At 38.7% G+C, this 16,868-nt stretch overlaps 1 protein-coding gene across 2 annotated transcripts in view; it reads left to right on the forward strand.

The window, feature by feature from the left end:
- The window catches only part of CACUL1 (CDK2 associated cullin domain 1), a 75,248-nt gene extending 59,134 nt beyond the window's left edge, over window positions 1–16,114 (forward strand). The window contains exons 6-9 of one of the 2 annotated variants that reach the window (XM_055247626.2): window positions 843–932; window positions 4,673–4,811; window positions 11,000–11,043; window positions 11,476–16,114. In XM_055247626.2, the coding sequence (XP_055103601.1) occupies window positions 843–932; window positions 4,673–4,811; window positions 11,000–11,043; window positions 11,476–11,516 (314 nt within the window). In that variant the 3' untranslated portion in view covers window positions 11,517–16,114. Of the gene's footprint in view, window positions 1–842; window positions 933–4,672; window positions 4,812–10,999; window positions 11,044–11,157; window positions 11,427–11,475 lie in introns of those variants that run through there. The other variant, XM_055247616.2, reaches the window with a different exon arrangement.
- Window positions 16,115–16,868: the final 754 nt, after the last annotated feature.

Consider the following 16,868-nt stretch of genomic DNA (forward strand, 5'->3'; position numbering starts at 1 on the left):
GTAAGATGGCATTTCTCTTTTTAGAAAGGCATGAACAGAACAAAATCAGTTTGTGTGTGATGTTACAAGCCTGGCTTAGGGTAAAATCCTACTAAGTTTTTTGTTGTTATTAGCAAATGCAGGTCTTTGAAATAAATTAAAAATGAATCATTTTAGGTCAGTAGTATCTGTTGTGTTCACTTATCAATGGAATTCACTTGTATTTGTTAGTGATCTAATGTAGAGGAATTATTCTTACTTGTTAAAAACTTTTTTAAAATGTTTGTGTGGCAGTAGATAACCTAACAGAAAACTGTCTCTGTTGTCATGTTCAGAGTCAGGGTCACCAAAGACATGAAAATAAGAAAGAGGAGCCATTATCATCCCTTGCCCTTAGCTCTTGTAAGGAAATAGTAGATGTAGCTATAGCATTTGGGGAAATGAATTTCTGTCTCTGATCACAGTTACCAAATAATTACTAATGGTGTTTTGGGGGAAGGAGAAATGATTGAGGGAGATTATCGTATGATACTTTATTCTCCAAATGTAATGGAAGCACTTTCAACTCACTTATAATGTGTCATTCATGATACATTATACTAGTGCTTTCAGAAAGCTTTACTTACTTTTCAGAACCTCCATGAATTGATTCATTTCCATTAGTGGCCAGCAGACCTTCACGTATTTTAGCTACTGCAGTGGATTAAAAAATAAAATCCTTGGTATATAAACGTTTGATTGGTTTATTGGACTGTTCCTTTCTTACAGTTGTTTATGTTTCGGGAGTCTGGGAGAAACAGTAATAGAGAAATCTTGACAGTCAATACGTGTTACATTCTTTTTAACCTGTTTTCTTATTTCAGCTTTACTTTTAGAAGCCCAGTCAACACCATTTCAGGTCACACCTTCAACTATGGCAAATATTGTGAAAGGCCTGTATACCCTCAGACCAGGTAAACATTTCTCATTTCTGTTGGGATTGGAACTGTTTGTTACAGCCTTTTCCAAGAGGGCAGTGGTTCTGTATGTGTTTTGTGAGGCTTAATGGTACTTGGATTTGCTGGAGCAAAAAAATTGAGTAGATATTCATCATTGTGAAATGTAAACTCAGAGCTCAGTTGGAATGTTCTCTGCTAGTGGAAACCAACTAGTTTGGTTTTTGCAGAACCTGTGAGGGAAATACAAGAAATAAATTGTAGGATACACTTTGGATAAAATTGAATCTCATGTTTGGTCTTAATTTCTCCTTTACTTCCTACCTCACGCTGCACATACTCACAGACATCCACATTCACAACCCCATCTTCTTAGGCCTGTTAAGTAACTTGCAAAGAATCTAGAAGTGTTGGTAAAGTTACAGTCATTTTATAAGGATGTTCTGGGGAGAGAGACAATCACAAGAACCAAAGCAACTACCAAAGATCACTATAGTCAAAAGCATGGTTTTTAAATTATCTTAATGTGTCTTAGAATAAAACATTATAAATTTAAAGGAATCCCAAGGAGCTTTTGTATATATCTTTCTATAAGCCAGAACCTCAAACGTGTCATAGAGTTGTCTAGCAACTTATAAATGTCCATGGGAGAGAGATTACAAAAGTTATCAGGATAGAACGTTGTTCTACAATCTGTAAACACAAGGGATGCTTTTTAGACAGTAATTACCTTTTTGTGAAATTCTTTTGTTGTTTGAAGATTAAACGAAATAAAACATGATATAAAGAGCTTAACGCACAGTACCTGATAACATAATAAGCATGCAAACATTCACTGCTGTTATTACTATCCATTTGAGTTTAATGGTTATTTTAATTAATTGATGGCTTGTTTGCTTAATTAATTTAAACGACCTGTCAGAATTTAGCAAGCTAAAATGGAAACCAAGTGAAAACTGGTACTGGTAGACTGATTTTAGAAATACCTTCTTAGGCCGGGCGTGGTGGCTCACACCTGTAATCCCCAGCACTTCGGGAGGCCGAGGTGGGCAGATCACGAGGTCAGGAGATCCAGACCATCCTGGCTAACACGGTGAAACCCTGTCTCTACTAAAAATACAAAAAAATTAGCTTGTCATGGTGGTGGGTGCCTGTAGTCCCAGCTACTCCCCGAGCTGATGGTACCACTGCACTCCAGCCTGGGTGATAGAGTGAGATTCCGTCAAAAAAACAAACAAAACACTTAGGCTACTTTAAATGATTAATGACATCTAGAGTATTCAAATTTATTAAATTTGGATCTAGGCTTTGAGCTTCACTTTCTATGATTTTTAACAGAAATTACTTGTATAAAGTAGTAAAGATATTTTATTGCATATGTCCAATAAACTGATACTTTTCTGTATCTAGTTTCTCAGAATTTTACAGCAGTGTGATGAAGATGGCTCCTGAAATAGTGTGTGTGTGTACCAGGTTATGAATGATTTTTTTTTTCCTTTGAAAGCATCTAAGTGCAGTATGACAAATTCTGCCTCCCAAGTAGGCAGCTTTATAAGCACTGGCTTTTATCATACGTAACAAAATTGCAAAATAAAGTTTATCACTAAAGGTAGAAAAGTATTGTGAGTACATGTTTATCTAAATGCTATTTTATCCAGGTTCAAGCTCTTGTAATAGGATTTATACTACTTGTAAGGAGAATTCTATATTTGAGAATTGTCCTTTTGAAAAGGTGAATTTTTATCACATACTAACCTTTTGCTGCCCTGCGCATTTTCTGAGATACTTGAAAACATATTTTGACATGTACATGTTTTGCCAGTACCCATTATGTTCCTGCTTTATTAAAGCCATTTTATTCACCTGACAGATTAAGATTAGAATATTTTAAAAGTTGAATTTTGAAAGGAAAAGTTTGTTCCACTGCAGTAGTTCGCAAGTGCTGGTCTTTGTATGACTGCATCTGAGTCACTTAAGAAGGCTTTTTAAACTCTAGATTCCTGGGCTGTAATCCTTGGAGATTCTGATGACTTACTATTTTTGGCATCCATTCTTTAGAAATAGTTCCAGCAATCCTATTCTGCCCGTTTTCATTTCATACACACACTTTGTTTCTTCATTTTGTGGCTGATAGGTTTGACTTTGCCAGCTCTGACTGATTAGTGGTTCTCTGTAGCACTGTATTGAGACTCTTAGTGAAGCCATATTTGAGCTGGACTGGAATGGAAGGAGGGAAACATTTTGCCACGAGTTTCTCCTAAGGGGTGACTGAATGGATTGGTCCATGTATCATTTGCAGTGCTTATTTGCCAACTTTAATTAGCTATTCTCCTGTTAGACGTTTTATTAACTTCTACTTTTTTACTTACCACAGACCAAATGTTCCATAGCATCAAGCGTGGCTTTTTCTGATTTCTAATCATTTACTCAGATTATTGTTTTGAAAGTGATTCAAGAGCATTAATATTTTTATAGTTTTTGACATGTATAGCCAAAATGTTTTCCAAGAGGAAAAATGTGAAAGGGCTAGATTAAAACAATTCAAAATGAATAAGTGTTAATTGAGGACCACCACCAAGGAAGGGAAATAATGGTTTCCCCATGCCCTTGATACAGGTGGGTGTTAATTCTCTTTAATGTTCACTGAATAAAAGGGAGAGAGTATATTTATTTTAGCTTGAATTTTTTTTAATATTAACAGGGCTATTCTGTTTCTATTATTATTATAGGTTCTTTCACTCATTTATCTGGTCTTACTGATCTGTACATATTCGTTATAATAAAGATACTATTTCCTCTTTGTCATATCTGGTGCAAGTGTTTTCCTGTGACTTCTTCACCTTATTTTCTGTAGTCTCCTGAGCTTTTAAAAAATGATTTGATAACCACTTAATTTTTTTTTTTTTTTACTGTTGTTTATATTTGCTGTAATTTAACATGGCTCAAAAAATATTTTCAAAGTACTAACCAGTTACCTCCAGCCTACTTACTAAATGTTCAGTCCTTCCTACCTTTTTTTAAATATGTCTACTTATTATTTGTACTGTTCTATTCTTGGGCTATATATTGTTTTAATTAATGGCTAATAAGGCTGATATTTCCACCAAGTCCCCTCCCACTCAGAATTGTTTGGTAATCACATTCATGTTTTCCTCCATACTTATAATTTTCTATAAGATTTGTTCAAAAATTCCCTGGGGATTTTCACTAAATTCTGTTAAATCAGTAAAATATAAAAATGGCTTTCTTCATTCTTCATACTATAAAATTCTTTTTTTTTTTGTTTTTTTTTTTTGAGATGGAGTCTTGCTCTGTCACCCAGGCTGGAGTGCAGTGGTGCATCTCGGCTCACTGCAAGCTCCGCCTCCCGGGTTCACGCCATTCTCCTCCCTCAGCCTCCTGAGTAGCTGGGACTACAGGTGCCCACCACCATGTCTGGCTAATTTTTTGTATTTTTAGTAGAGATGGGGTTTCACCATGTTAGCCAGGATGGTCTTGATCTCCTGACCTTGTGATCCACCCACCTCAGCCTCCCGAAGTGCTGGGATTATAGGCGTGAGCCACCGCGCCCGGCCTGTAAAATTCTTTTTAGAAGGGAAATTTAACTTTGTATGTTCTTTACCAGAATGGGACTGCACTAATTTTTTCCCCTGCTTTAAATTTGGCTTACTATATATTTTAAAAGAAAACTTTCCGTTTTCCATTTAATTTGATGTGTTTATATGATTTCCTTAATGAATTGTTTCCTTTCCTCACAGAGTGGGTTCAGATGGCTCCAACTCTATTTTCTAAATTTATTCCAAACATTCTCCCTCCGGCGGTGGAATCTGAACTTTCTGAATATGCTGCTCAAGATCAGAAATTTCAAAGAGAACTTATACAGAATGGTTTTACAAGGCAAGTTGTTTTTTTTTCCTTTAGTGGTCAAATATGTCCATTTCCCTAGGCCAGTTTGGCTTGACATGGGAGAAATGGTAAGGTTCTGAGAATGGGAGGTAACTGGCCAAGAGTCTTGCTGCTGCAAGAAGACATTAGCTCCTCGTCTGTAGAAATGTTGAATCTAGGTTTTGATTTTGTGGAAGCTGCTCTTCATTACATACGTTTTGTTTTTGAGATGGAGTCTTGCTCCATTGTCCAGGCTGGAATGCAGTGGCACAATCTCGGCTTACCACAACCTCCACCTCCTGGGTTCAAGCAGTTCTCCTGCCTTAGCCTCCCCAGTAGCTGGGATTACAGGCGTGCGCCACCACCATGCCTGGCTAATTGTTTTGTATTTTTAGTAGAGATGGGTTTCACCATGTTGGCCAGGCTGGTTTCGAACTCCTGACCTCAAGTGATCCGCCTGCCTTGGCCTCCCAAAGTGCTGGGATTATAGGCATGAGCCACCATGCCCGGCTCATACATTTTGAAGAAGAGATTTCTCACTGGGTGAGCAGTTAGGTGGGCAAGCTCCAAGAGCTCTTTTAACTTTGATTTTCTTGTATTAGTCCTGTGCATATGGAAAAACGTTATAGAACTTTTATGATCTGTTATAATGTACTTTTATGACTAACCTAGCATAGAGGCTTTAAATTCTGTATTTCATAGTTCCCCTTTTGCCCTAAATTGTAGTGGTTTCTTCTTAAGTAGGGCATCTCTTTATTTACCTGTCTTGGTTTTGATAATGTTTCTAAAGTTTTTGCACTTAATTATCATGGTCATATCCCAAAAAATCTTGCAGAGTGCATTTTTCAACTAAAATACATTTTTATAAAAGTTTTGTGATTCCCCATGAGAAAATAGCCTTTATCAGCAAATCATTTAAGGGCACAGTAATATCTTGCATTTTTATAATCCTTACTCTTAGCACTTCTATGTATCTTCTCTCATTTGGCTTCCTGACAGGAAGAAAGTTGTGGAAAGGAACACGCTTGAGGTATCTTAGGCATAGTCATGTCTACAAATAGTAGGTTGAGTGTTGACTCACTTATCTTGCTAGAGCTGGGGCTGGGCATTTTTTCGAAGGGTCTGAGGCCAAACTGAATTTCAGAAAAACAAGCCTTTACTAAGGTCACTGTTATGAAGTCTCAGATTAGGGACAAAAGCAGGTTAATTTGTTGGTTCCTGGACTGGTATTTCCTTTTTTCTGTCCTGGTGACATCTGTACTGGTGTGGTAGTGGGGGCAGTGAGTAATCCACTGGTCATTTACCCCATCACTGACAGCTTAACGCTGAAAGGGATCAGTGAAGCTGGGCCTGGGAGACCTGGGGCTTTCTATGGCTAGGGGAAGGAAGGGCCAGTGGGAAATGCTGGAATATAAATAGTTTTTCTCTTTGGTGTCAAGGGATCAGGTATTTCCTCACATTAATTGTAATAAGTTCCAGCAGAAAGAGAGTGGTATTATTTTCATACACAGAATGAGGCCATTTATAAAAAGTATACATTGAGAAGTTTTGCTCCCACCTGTCTCCCTGTGTATCCCACCCCATCAAGTAACCATTTTTGTGATTCCTTCATTTTTAATATAAATACAAGCAAACACAATATATGTCCATATTTGTGTTTCTTATACATTTCATCACGTGTATAGACTAAAACTTAACCAGTCCCCAGTAGATGGCCACGTGAGTTATTTCTAGTCTTTCGTTATAATGGACAGTGCTACAGCGAATCACCTTGTATATGCATTATTTTGTACTTGTTACAGGTATTATTTGGAGGGTGAATTCTCAGAAGTGGGATGGCTGGGTTAAGAATAAATGCAGTTGTAATTTTGATTAATATCGCCAAATTGCCCTCCACAGGGTATTTATGTCATTTTGCATATCCACCAGCAAAGGTGGAAAGTTCCTGTTCTTTATGGCCTTGCATGTACAGTATGTTGTTACACGTTTGTATATTTGCCAACCTAGTAGGTGAAAAATAATTACTCAGAATTGGTTTAATTTGCATTTCTCTTATATGAGTAAGGTTGAGCGTATTTTCATATGTTTGCATTTCTTTTTCTGAAAACTACCTGTCTAAAGTCCTTTGCTTTTCTCTTAGTCTTCTTGATTTCTAGGAAATCTCTATAGTGAAGACATTGATTCTTTATCCAAGATATGACGTATTTTTCTCAATTTGCTTTTGCTTATGGTGGTTTTTTTGTTGTTTTGCTATGCAGAAGTCATGCAGAAGTATCTGATTTTCAGGAGTTTTTTTGGCCATATACGTATTTTGAATTATAGCTATATATTTCCTTAAAATTTTTTGAGTAGCTAGGCCTACAGGCACACCTCCCCCCTTGGCTAACTGTTATAATTTTTTGTAGAGACGGGATCTTCCTGTGTTGCCCAGGCTGATCTCAAACTCCTCGGCTCAAGGGTTCCTCTCGCCTCAGCCTCCGAAAGCACTGGGATTACAGGCATGAGCCACCGTGCCCAGCCAATTTTTTTTTTAGTTTGTTTTGAGGTGTAGTCTCACTCTGTTGCCCAGGCTGGAGTGCAATGGTGTGATCTCGGCTTACTGCAACCTCTGCTTCCTGGGTTGAAGTGATTCTCCTGCCTCAGCCTCCCGAGTAGCTGGGATTACAGGTATGCGCCACCACACCCAGCTAATTTTTATATTTTTAGTAGAGATGGGGTTTCACCATAATGGCCAGGCTGGTCTCAAACTCCTGACCTCAAGTGATACACTTGGCCTCCCAAAGTGCTGGGATTACAGGTGTGAGCCACTGCACCCGGCCCAATATTCTTAAATAAATGCAAAATAATCTGAGTATGATGTTTAGGTTTTTTTCTAGGCTTACCGTAATTCTGAAGTCTTTATACTTTCATACATTCATGTTTTATTTAAACATTTGCTCTTAATTTAGGATGAGTTTATACCTTTAAAAAGAAGACAGGACAGCCTTCTGAAAACTTTTTTGTGAAGCAGTATAGGAATATAGCTCTTGTGAATTTTGAGCATATTGAGTTTGCCTTCCAGAGCAATGCGTGGAATTGCTTAAACGTGCCCATTTTTCTAATCCTAATTTTGGTACTGGAGTAAGAGAACAGGGTGCAGGACTGCTTGGTTTATAGTAGCTCTTATGTCAGATTTGCTTGGGATGAGATGAGTAACTGCCTCTGTAAATAACCTCAGGTTGCATTGCCTCTGCACATGAAGGACTAACATGGCACTATTCAGCCACTGGCCAGTTTGGTTATATTCAGGGAAATGTCTTGGATTTTTGGTATAAATAGGAATTTTTCTCAGTGGAATTATTTTATAAAACTTCTGGCTGGATTTAAATACTAGGCAGTATTCCAAGGGATGATAAAATGTTTTTACAAACTTGGACCATTTTTATAATTAAACTTTATTATACATGTACTATGAAGATTAAACTTTGCCTCATAAAATTATTCTGACAGGTGCTTTGCACAGAGTAAACCCGCCAAAGTGGACGTTCTTATATCTAATTCTGAGCTTACTCATACTGGCCAGGAAGGACGTGCACATGCCACCTTTGGCAGCTCTGATGGAGAGCCTGCCTCTGCTCTTGTGCATGGACCTTCCACATTCTGTCCTGTCCAACATAATGCCTTAATTAGGAATAATATTTTGGAAGAAGTGGTGTCCACTGATACCCCAGAAAAGGAGAATATAGTACAGCCTGTCTTAAGAATTCTGTTTCTGCCTCTTCTTATCTGAGCAGTCATTTTATGGTTTATGCCTAACCAACCACGTGATTCCTGTTCATTGTTATGGGCACTTTTTCATGTAAGATGAACTTAAGTGATGTAGTGATCCTGAGTAGGCAACACACAGCTTTAATGTGATGGCACAGAGTAAGTCTTTGAATTGTTTTAAAATAACGGGAATGTTGTCAAATAAATCCTTTTTTGCAGTTAGTGGATTCTCATTTGAGCTGGAGTTTTTGTGAATTTTAATCGTTAGGTACATGGAAATATAGGGTAGGCTAGAATTAACATATAAGCTAAAAGCAACAGCTTATTTTTATCTCTTACCTACATAATTGAATTGATTGGTGAGGAGTGGAAGTTTGGTATCTGTTGTCAAAGGTAGCGCTACAGAAGATAACTACTAGATCTAAGTAACCAAGGTAAGAACATAGGTCTTTTAGCTGAGCAGGTGACGCCGAAATTTGGGCTTTTTTATTTTGCAGTAAGGGTTTTGAGAGAGCATTCCGGACTTAATCTCTTCAGCAGCCTCTTGCATAAATCACATTGATACTCCTTTTCCTGCCTCCAGTTGTTTTCACATCTGTATTTTTCTCCTGTTATATTTACATGTTCAGTTTTTATTTAACCTTTGAGGAATGGAAATGAAGGTTGTGTCTAAAAGTCGAGGTTCCAGATATAAAATTCTGTCTTCCTTTTTGATCATTAACTTGTTTGTTTCAGAATATTTGGTGAATGCAACTGTGATGATACTAGTGTAAATAACAACGGAAGATACTCACTCGGCTTTGGCTAGGTGTAGTGTTAACTACAGAGGTGTTTAAAAAGTGGCCTGAGGGCCGGCCTGTTAGAGCTCTTTTGGCTGTGGAAGCTAGTTTGTGCTGAATGTGGTGCCTACAGAAAAACCCTTCAGAGGTCATATGGTGTGTACTCTTTCTGCCAGTCAGTTGAGGCTCCTTACCCAGCTTAGCAAGAGGTTTCTGCCCTGGTCCTAAACATAACCAGAGAAAGTAAATGGGAAACTTTATCTGGAAAATTATTCAAAAGCAGGAAATAAATCACCTTGGTTAGCATTTTAATAATTTATCCATGAGACTATTTATAAGTTACTACTTTGTCAATTCAACAAATATTTATTGTCTATACTCTTCTAGGCAGTGGGGTGAACAACACAGGCCAAGTTCCTGTTTTCATGGAACTTATGTTCTGATGTTGGGAGGCAAATAACAAACATGTAAAAAAAAAATAAATAATATTGAGTAATAAGTCCTATGAGTGGACAGTAAGTAGTAAAGTGCTGATGTGCAAGGGACAGCCAGTGAGCCAGGATGGCTGACGTATAGTGAACAGAGGTGGAGAGTGGAGGAAAGTGAGGTGGGAGAGTAGGCTGGAGAATGAGTTGGAATTAATTTTTAACTGTAGTGGGAAACCACTGAAGGGCTTTCATGAGAGGCATGAACTAAGCTATCTTCTACGTGAGATCACTCTGGCTCTCGTCTGGGTTGATAAATAAGGCTCGTGTACTTGTGTAGGGAAGAGAAGACTGTGGCTTAGCTTGGGATCGTAGCAGTGGAGTTGATGAGGAGTGATTGGTTTTGGGACAGAATGCCCCAGAGTGAGGGAAAGAGAGGATGACCAAGGATTTTGGGTTGAGTGATCAAGCTGGAAGATTGAAGAAGGAATGGGGATGGATTGGAGTCAGCATTGTATTCTGGTCATGGTAAACTTGCCAGTGTATATAAATCATCCAAATGGACATGATGATGAGACAGTTGGACCTGTAGATCTGAAGGGTAGAGAGGAAGGCAGAGTTGGAGATGTAGATATGGGAGCCTCTGGCCTGTGGAGAGAGTGTATGATCACCATCCTAGATTACACGTGGAGAAGAAAAGATGACCAGCTACAGAGCGCTGGGCAGAGCCAGCAAAGGAGACCTGAAAAGGATGACAGACAGGGTGAAGTAAGGTCAGGAATGTGTGCTGTGGCATTACCGAAACCTAAAGAATAAAAAATCGTGTTTCAGGAAGAAATCAACTTATAAATGCTGAGGAAGAAAGGCTAGTAGTGATTATTACTACTCATTACCTAGGCATTTGAGTCATTTCTGTTATTGTCTGAGAAGCTGGAGACACAAAAATAGGATTTGTAGGTAGCTTAGGGCCTAGTCAGAACCTCTATTTTCTTAACTCTAAAGTGGAATTAGAACTTTCATAGGTGTTTGAGGATGAGCTGGTTAATACAGGTAAAGGCTCATGTTCTTCCAGCTGCAGAAAGCATAGTGAGGTACATCAGGATTCTAAGATGTTTAATATGTATTTTTAAATAGGTTTGGTTAGAACTGAAATGTCTGCTATACTTTTACTATCAGATATGTTGATCCTTTTCTCCTGTTTTGATGTGAAGTCAGTTTTGTTGACTGCCTCCTCTTTTCTTATCCCCAGAGGTGACCAGTCCCGGAAGAGAGCTGGGGATGAGTTGGCTTATAGTAAGTAATGATGTTCCTTCCCATCTTGATGGTTCTGTGATGTAAAGCAGCCATATTAAATGCACTGTGATAACAGTGCATTGGATTTGATAATACCCATGTTGTTCTCATAAGGCACTGCTCGTAATCAAGGTCAGGATGCTTTGCATGCTGTGGCAGCCCCAGCTGGTAGTGACGGTTCTCAGGGAGTCGGAAAGAAGCCACCAGGTTCTTTAATTTCTACTGGGATGACATCGTAGCCCAGTTCCAGTTCCTTAGGATCTCAGTCCCCTTTTACTTCCCTCCACCCCACATGGTTTTGAGGATTTTTTTTAAGCCTTTTTTGGGGAGTTGGGAGAGGAGTGAGAAATGTGTGTTGAATAAACAGATTCCTGCCATTATCAGATGCTGTCTGCTCTTCATACTTTTTTCCTGTTCTGATGTTTTTTTCAGACAGCTCGTCAGCATGTGCAAGTTCCAGGGGGTACAGATAGTGAATGTATTGAATGTGCTTTCCTTCCTGAAAAGAGGACACACTGGAGCTGCAGAGACTGCATTCAGAGCACAGTGGGGGCTGCACACACTCAGGAGCTCTGTCACAAAGCTGTTCGTGGAAGAGGATGTTGGACTTCTTACTTGGTTTGTAATTTTAAAACAAAACCTAAAAAAAATACAAAAAACAAAAAAAATGTTGCTGCTAGACTTGGGGGTGATTTTGAAATGGGACAATCTTTTAATGAGTTTATCTACAGATTTTGTGAGGAAAAAGCATCTCAGAAAGTGACCATTTCTAAGTGAAATCTGACAGCCAAAATCAGCAGCTTCCTCCAAAAATATAAGAGCAGAAGAATTTTTTTTAAGCACTTGTTTTGTTCATTTGTGGACTTGGCATTTTGGTGTATTGGTTTCACATGTCAGGATCTCTTTTACTTTAAAACCAAGCAGATCATTACAATACAGTATTTTTCACCCACAACCAAAACAACCCCTTTTAAAAGAGTTGGTCTTTGTTTAGCATTAGGAAGTCTTGTTAAAGGAAAATGCTAACTCTGCTTTTGCTAGAACTTTCCCCCATCAGTTCACAACTTTTTTCTACTCCGTGCCTTGAGCTTTGTGCACTTTGCAACTGTGTGACCATGTTGTCAAACTCCTCCTGGAGAAGTGTATGGTATATAAACTCACCCACCAAGATGGCAGGTGTGGCCCTGTAGCAGGATGCTAATTAAGTGGGAAAATAGAAACCTGTTGCACATTAATCAGATTTTCCCCTGGTTCACCAGAGCATATTCATGTTAATGTTGGGGACCAACTCTCATAGAGCATTTCCATTCCCTGTGCCACTTAACACAATGTCTGTCACCAACTGCTATAGTATTGGCAGTACTCTAGTTTAGGGATGGGCGGTACTTTAGCACTGAAGCTTCCCTTAGTATTATTATTGAGAGCTACTTCCTGTGATGCTCTAGGAAGCAGATACAGTTATTAAGTCCAAATACACTCAGTGATGTGGGGTTCCTGATCACTTCATTTTAAATGAATGAGAGAATTACTTAAAAAAAAAAAAGTGTCATTTGAACATTATATTTGAGTGTGATAGGGAAGAAGTAGCACTGCTGTCTTAAGGCTCCCTTCCAGCTGTGGCAAAGCTATTTCTGTTTCTGCACATCCACAGTGCTTTTTAGTCCTTCATAAAAGTCTCTGAAGCTTATTCTAGCTGTTGTTGAAAGCCCAAGAGAAAAATACTTTTCTTCTCAATTTGGCTTGAATCTTAATTGAGCATAGGCTTCTCTACTAGGTGACATCAGACTAATAGTATTTACCTCTTCAGAGAACTTGGGGGGGAAAGAAACATCCCAGGGATGCTGTCACATGTCTGCTCTGCAGGTTTTTCATACAGCTGCCTCTGCCAATTCAGTTTGTTATTTTTTGGGGGGAGTGGTATGGGTAGGAGAGTTAGAAGTGAGATATTGGGAGCAAGTAAGTCACCCAATAATTGAAGTCCTTGATTTGTAAAACTGTTATACAGAGAAGTAAAGATAAAGGTTGTCAGATTTATTTTTTAAAGTACTTAACCAGAGTTGGTGGATTTTGTGGACTTTAATTGGACTCAGTTCCCTCTGTGAGCATCCTGGATTGCATCGATGAACACTGAATTACTTAAGAACATAGGCTCTCACTATGACCTGGATAGTTTAAGTTGCTACACTGGTAACATTCTAGTATCGAGAAGAATTCCATTCATCATGACATTCACATTTTACTTTTCTCAATGGAATGCTTGCTTCAGGCTTACAAATCACACCTAGAACTGAAGTCTGAGTGGTATTAGTTTTTCTGAAAGGAATAAAATTGGAATGTTTCTTTAAATGTGGACAAATTCTTCAGTATCCTAATAATATACCCAAATGCTTTTTCTGGGAGAGAGCATTCTTTTACAAAAGAACTTTCCCTATAAAAGCATCACAGTATAATGTGAATTGGCATTAAAATCTTTGGATGCTTTTGCATTATTAAGTTCATGGAGAAATATATTCCTTTTACTATGTATGTATTAATAAAAAGTGGGCAAAGTAAAGTTTGCAAAATTTAGTTTCTGTAAATTTTTGCACAGTGACTGCAGCTGGCTATGGGTCAGGGCTTAATACAACAAAACCTTGACTTGAAGGCACTATAGAAAGGTTGTACATAGTCTCCCAGTCTACATGTCCTGGCTGTTAATCATCTTGGCCCCTTGAGGCACATCACAGTACGAAGGACCTGTTTAAGTTGAAATAGACTTTGCTTACTTATTGGGATTCTTAAAAATTCTGAGTTTGCAATATGAGAGGAAGTAAGATTTCCTCCCTCTTCCCCTCATTTTATATCGACTGTTTGCCAGAAAATATTTTCTTCTGTTTTATTATATTTTGGTTTTGAGATGGAGTCTCACTCTGTCACCCAGGCTGGGGTGCAGTGGTGCGATCTCAGCTCACTGCAACCTCTGCCTCCTGGGTTCTCCTGCCTTGGCCTCCTGAGTAGCTGGGATTACAGGAGCGTGCCACTACGCCTGGCTACTTTTTGTATTTTGTTTTTAGTAGAGACGGGCCTTCACCATGTTGGTCAGGCTGGTCTCGAACTCCTGACCTCAAGTGATCCACCTGCCTCGGCCTCTCAGAGTGCTGGGATTACAGGTGTGAGCCACTCCACCTGGCCTTTTTTTTTTTTTTTTGTATTCTTGCCAGTACAATATACGGTTTTTCTACCCCAATTACATACTGGCTTTTGTACCACATCACTAAAGGCCCAAATCATTGAAGATAGAAAACTGTACATGCAGGCTGATTGTCTGGTTAGTCAATGGCTGATTTGCTTAAACTGTCTAGTATGTATGTGCAGCCTGAAACTAGCTCCTTAAAAGGAAAGCCGGGTCAGTCATCTTGAAAAAATGACATGTAAAAGTAAATAGATAATTGTTTTGAGAGACGGTACATGTTTTAAAGGTTGGCCTTAAGCTTCAGTAACATTGTCATTTTTTGACCTTTTGTTGTCACAGCTGTACCCTAACCTGACAGGAATTAACTACTGTTTTTTTTGTGGGGCAGAAAGCAAAACCTGGTATTGTGACTTTTATCCTAATAGTTCTTAGGCAAGGTTAGTGAGAAGAAACACAAACCCAGATGCATGCATTGTGCATTATTTTGTAGACAAGTTACTTTTCTTCTGTCCCTTTAACAAATTTGCAGCAATTACCCTCCCTTTGGGGTCTAGAGTGAAAGCTAATTTGTGGGTAGATGAGATTGCAGAAGAATGGATGTCCATGGCTGTGAACACTGCACACTGCACATCCATCTCCAGTGCTCACACCTTTGCAGCTACCACTCCCTGGCTGCGTGCCATGCTGTCGGGTTGCAGATTTGCACACATAAATTCCTCAGGAAGAGTTTGCATGAGCATCACCTCGCAATATTCTGTACTGACCAAACAAGGGATTTGAACGTTTTTCAGCACAAAAGGATAACTTCCGAGTGGTGGTCTGTACGCATACTAGCAAAGGTAATGGTGATCTAGCAAACAAAATTGGTTTCTGCAGTTGGAAGTGAGCAGGAGCACTTGTATTATAGTATTTAAATAATCCTGGTTAATCTCTTTAAGCAGAGTAACCCTTCCAGATTTTGTCTTTTTATTATTAAGGCTGGCTTTATTTTCTTCTACTTTTTCCCCCTGTTTTATAGCAGTTAATTATTTCTGTGATTATTATGCAAGAAGCATTGCCCTTGAGTTAAAATGTTATTGTTTCATAAGCAGCTATTAAAATAACTGAGCATTGTTTTATGAACATACACTAATCTGAGATACTGAAAAGCTTTGCAACTAAAAAGCAAAACAACCTACATTAGTCATCTAGCCATTGTTTGGATGTTTTGAGTTGATTTTTTATGGTGCCTCTTTTAGCTTGGAATATTATATTTACTTTAATCCAAGTCTAGGCCTTTTAAAGGGTCCTTAAAATTAAAGTTCAGAATGTGCATCCCTTTGACACCTATTACAGGTTTATAGGACCTTTTTGTTTGTAATTACCGTTTTCAATACGATTGCATAAATGAAGTTAGCTTTTGTCAGAAGTTAAAATGGAGGTCATAGGAGTTCCTGGAGAAACGGCTCTCCTGTTTCTTTCATTACCCCATTGAAGTTCACCCCAGTTTCTGGCCACAAGAATTTAAGAAAGGAACCCTGTTCTTTTCCAAGGGAAATTATTCCACTCTGTCCCCTCTGTTGATTAAAGTCCCGGACACCTTCCTTCCTCCACTGGCCAAGACCCACCTTGACCCACCTTGAACCTCTTTTCAGAGCTGAGTGGCATGAATACGTGTACTGTTTCTGCTTCTGTTGATGGAGTGGCTGTGGGAGAATTAAAGGAAATGCTAATTTGAGCTTCATTCTTAGGGGAACCTACTATATATTGCATCCCTGCTGGTTGGAAATCATCTTCATCTCTGGACTGCATTGTTTAGAAAAATGTTAATGGCTTACAATTCTGAGAACTTTATAGTGTGGCTCTGGGGTTAAGAATTCTGTGGTTTGAAAAAAAATAAATATTTTGTATTGATTCTCACATGTCATTTCAATGTTGTGACTACGTACTAAATGCAGTAAGACTGGGTATTCTCTTAGAAGAGTGCGTTTTGTTAAACAGATGGCAGTTCACTCTCATTAGTTCTGTTTGTCAATATTACAGCCACGCACTTCAGGATAACTTACTCACATGTGAAGTCATGGGAAGCTATGGCTAGTAACAGGAATGCTTATGAAAAATTTGGAGGACAAGCACAGGCAAGAGGCTTTTGCCACTCACTAGCACAGCCAGAGCAAGGATGAAGCAATGAAGTCCTGTTCCTAGTGGTGCTTGTCAGAAGCCATAGTGAGCTTGGCACAGGGCGTTCTGTACATCTCTTTAATCCAAGAAAAACAAAATGGCGGATGAAACTCCTGTTGACCTGGGATACAAAGCCACTGACTTTGGCTCTTGATCTTTTGGTGGGTTCTGAATCACTCCTTCTGTATTAGGGCATATACTATCACTCTAAAACATTGTGGTAAATGAAATAAATCTTGTACAGATGTCCTTGGCCTTGTTATGTTATAAATCCTGTACAGATGTACTTGGCCTTAATACCTGGTTCACTGGAACTTTGTTATAATATAGAACATTTGATTTTGCTTATAGCATATTAATATTGCCTCCTACGTGACAGCCACACTGAGCACGTCTGTTACACCAGTTACTTAGCCTGCAGAGTGAGTGTTGATCTTGACCTCTGTAACCAGTGCTAAAAAACAGTGTGTAACAATATACATATGGTCATATC

The sequence above is a fragment of the Symphalangus syndactylus genome, chromosome 2 (assembly GCF_028878055.3).
Source record: "Symphalangus syndactylus isolate Jambi chromosome 2, NHGRI_mSymSyn1-v2.1_pri, whole genome shotgun sequence".
NCBI classification, from domain to species: Eukaryota; Metazoa; Chordata; class Mammalia; order Primates; family Hylobatidae; genus Symphalangus; species Symphalangus syndactylus.